At 44.3% G+C, this 3,586-nt stretch overlaps 1 protein-coding gene across 1 annotated transcript; it reads left to right on the top strand.

Annotated features, from left to right (window-relative positions):
* The first annotated feature begins 815 nt into the window (after positions 1 to 815).
* Positions 816 to 3,359, top strand: LOC132532624 (protein FAM24B-like). Its single transcript, XM_060170947.1, has 3 exons — positions 816 to 1,082; positions 1,534 to 1,651; positions 3,029 to 3,359. Exons 1-3 carry the CDS (start codon positions 995 to 997, stop codon positions 3,219 to 3,221), a joined length of 399 nt encoding a protein of 132 aa, XP_060026930.1. The 5' UTR covers positions 816 to 994; the 3' UTR covers positions 3,222 to 3,359.
* The last annotated feature ends 227 nt before the right edge of the window (positions 3,360 to 3,586 follow it).

Below are 3,586 nucleotides of genomic sequence, written 5' to 3' on the forward strand. Positions count from 1 at the left end.
AGAGAGGCAGACTGGGAGTATGGACCGACCAGTCAACGCCCATGTTCAGCGGGGAAGCAATTACAGAAGCCAGACCTTCTACCTTCTGCAACCCTCAACGACCCTGGGTCCATGCTCCCAGAGGGATAGAGAATGGGAAAGCTACCATGGGAGGGGGTGGGTTATGGGGATTGGGTGTTGGGAATTGTGTGGAGTTGTACCCCTCCTACCTTATGCTTTTGTTCACTAATCCTTTCTCAAATAAAAAATTAAAAAAAAAATTATCTTTATTGATTGGATTGAGACAGCCAGAACTTGAGAAGAGAGGAGGAGACAGAAAGACACCACCATCCCTGCTTCAGGGCTTATCAACCTTTGGCCCCCTGCAGGTGGGAACTGGGCACGCATACCTGTGTCCTTGGGCACCGTTGCACGTGCCCTCAACCAAGTGTGCCACCACCCAGCCCCTTGTCTTTCTTTTTTTTTTCCTCTTCTTTCTCAGATAAGAGAAACAGTGCCTGGTTCTCTGGTGTTTCATAGATTCGCTTCCCTCTCACTGATGCTATAAAAACAAGATTCCTGTTGACCGATAAACACTTGAGGTTCAAGTGGAATGGGGGTACAGACTCAGCAATCTAACTTTACAAAAACAAACAAACAAACAAAAAACCCCACCAAGACTCTCCAAGGGAGACGAAACTAGAAAAGTGTTACAAAAGCATTCGGGTGCTCGTATGTTTAGTGGTGCCAGAGTGTGTCAGAACACGGGGTGGAATTCGGAACTCCTCGGGCCAGAGCTGGTACCCAGAGAGCTGATGTCACACAGCCTGTGGCCAGACACACTCAGTGACCACAAGTCAGTGACAGTGAGGTGCAGCTGCCTTTACTGCTAGTTCTGGTAGAGGTTGGCTTTCTGGAAGTAAACTCTTCCAACAGTGAACCCTTCAAACATATCAGATGACTCTTAACAGGGAGAATTCGAATTTTCTTCTCAACAGTTTGGGAAATTCCTGATATGATGGATTATTCCCTAAAGTTTACTTTAATTTTAATATTTTTTAATTGTTGGCCCTCATTCGGCATTGACTATGAATTAGATGGTGGTGAGTATGCTCTGGGGGATGGATTATTTATTCTTTGTTCCTTGCTTTTCCCCAGCTTCAGGGAATTTCATAGAGAATTTTCATTTCAGAGAAATTGGACTCCCTGGGAGAAGTTAGGATGGGGTGGGGTGGGGAGAGGAATGGCAATTCTCAGAGGGATAACTCAAAACTTTATTTTTTATTACTTTCTGATATTTTTTCTTTTCTACTTTCTATCTTTCTTTCTCTCTTCCTTCTTCCTTCCTTCCTTTCTTTCTTTCTTTCTTTCTTTCTTCCTCTCTCTACCAGTGTTATGGCTGTGACTGAGTAAGTACCTGCACAATGAATCTACTGCTCCTGGTGGTAATTTTTTTTCTTTTCCTTTTTTGATAAAACAGAGAAATTGAGAAGGGAGGAAAAGATAGGGATAAAACGAGAGACACACTCTGCCTGCCTGTGTTTCTTTGCCTAGGTGAAGCAAAAGTCAACTCAATAATCACACTCGGCATTGCTGGCGGGATCCTGGCAGCCACGCTTATACTGATGAGTGTTGTCATCTGTTTTTACTGCAAAGTGGCCAATGCACTGAAGTGAGTGACGTGGGCCTTAGCACATGACACCCCTTCAATGGGAAACCAAGGCTTGCTTTCTAAGCAAGACCTGGGAGTAGGTTAGAAAAGAGAGGGATGAGTGGGTGTGGAGCCTTGGTGGTGGGTGGGGGGCTGGGGCTTGTGAGCTCATAAGAGGAAGGTTCTGCGCTCACAATCCTCTGAGCTCATGTCAACAATATTTTGCTGTCACTTTACCTCATTGAATTTTGACCCTCACCAACCAGTGAGGGACATGGGAGCCTGGCCCCTTTCTGTCCCTGTCCTGAACACCGGAGACTTACACAGATTGGTCATCGGCTGAATCCCCCTCCTCTTGCCGGAGCTGGGAATCCTCTCAACTATCATCACCCCGTGACCTTAGGGACAGGGAGGAGGCCACTATGAGCACAGGGAAGCTGAGCTGTGTGAAGGTCCTTGAAGACGCCTGATGAGTGTAGGTCAGAAAGAGATCACTACACACTAGGGAAAGATAGAAACAGGTCGGGGGCCCATGTCCACTGGAGAAGCAGTGACAAAATACCTTCTGCAACCCAGAAAGAATTTTGGTCCAGACTCCCAGAGCAGGAGAAATGTTAGAAGATAACCAGAGGGCTCTGAACTCCAATTCCATCAGGACCTGTAGAGAAAAGAGGAACAAAAAAAGACTCAGGGGAGTCGGGCGGTAGCTCAGCGGGTTAAGCGCAGGTGGCGCAAAGCACAAGGACCGGCATAAGGATCCCGGTTCGAGCCCCGGCTCCCCACCTTCAGGGGAGTCGCTTCACAGGCGGTGAAGTGGGTCTGCAGGTGTCTATCTTTCTCTCCTCCTCTCTGTCTTCCCCTCCTCTCTCCATTTCTCTCTGTCCTATCCAACAATGACAACAACAATAATAATAACTACAACAATAAAACAACAAGGGCAACAAAAGGGAATAAATAAATAAAATAAATATTTAAAAAAAAAGACTCAGAAGTAGTAGGTGTGAGTCAGAAAGAATGGGAAGGCAGGGCCATAGGAAAAATAAGAGGGAAATGTATAAAACTATAAATAGATAGTAATAGAAATAGAGTCAACCTACGTCTGTGATCTTGAGAGAACTACTGCAGTTTCCCATGGAGAGAATGTATCACAGAACTCTGGTGGTGGAAACGGGTGTGGAACTATGTCCTTGTTATTTTATAATTGTGTAAATCAATATTTAAATCGCTAATAAAAAAATAACAACACACCAAATAAAAAGATGTCACTACATTTGGGGAAGAAGAACTTTCCAATAATGGGAAGATAGTTTGTGACCATTGAGTTAGATGAATTTGAGAAAAAGAAAAAAATTCTAACCCCACACTCTGTGTGTTTGTGTGTGTGTGTCTTTTGTTAAGAACTCCAAAGACGCCGTGCTGTTCATTTTTTAACGCTACTCCAGCCTTGCTTGCCCCGGAAGATGTCGCGGGAACCACATCCATCCTCCAGTGCTGTGACGACTGTGGCTGTAAAGTATACGAGGACTATGACACCAGCACCATGCTGCCTCCCCCCTCCCCCTGCCCCTGTGATTCGAACGAGGGCCTCTGAGCTGCTAGGCACAGGTGACTCCACAAACAGTGTTTCTTTCTTAGGAGCGCGTTTCATTACTCAAGTCAAGTTTTATAGTGTTTATATTCTGTACTATGTCACGTATTTATGTACTTTTGAATAAATGGAATATTGAAAAAAAAATCTTGGTGGTTTCCAGTCTTTTTTTTTTTTTTTCTTTGCTGTTAGGATTCGTTATACTGTCTTTCAATTTGAATAGTACTCACTGTTTGGACTTGGGTGACTAGCTTGTGATATCAGACTGCAACATAAGATGAGTCGGAGGAGAAGATGAAGGTATCCAGAACCTGTCACTCCCATAAAGATAAAAAAAAAACCACAAAAAAGATCTTTATTGTTCTTAA

Source organism: Erinaceus europaeus, chromosome 14, assembly GCF_950295315.1.
Source record: "Erinaceus europaeus chromosome 14, mEriEur2.1, whole genome shotgun sequence".
Lineage (NCBI taxonomy): Eukaryota > Metazoa > Chordata > Mammalia > Eulipotyphla > Erinaceidae > Erinaceus > Erinaceus europaeus.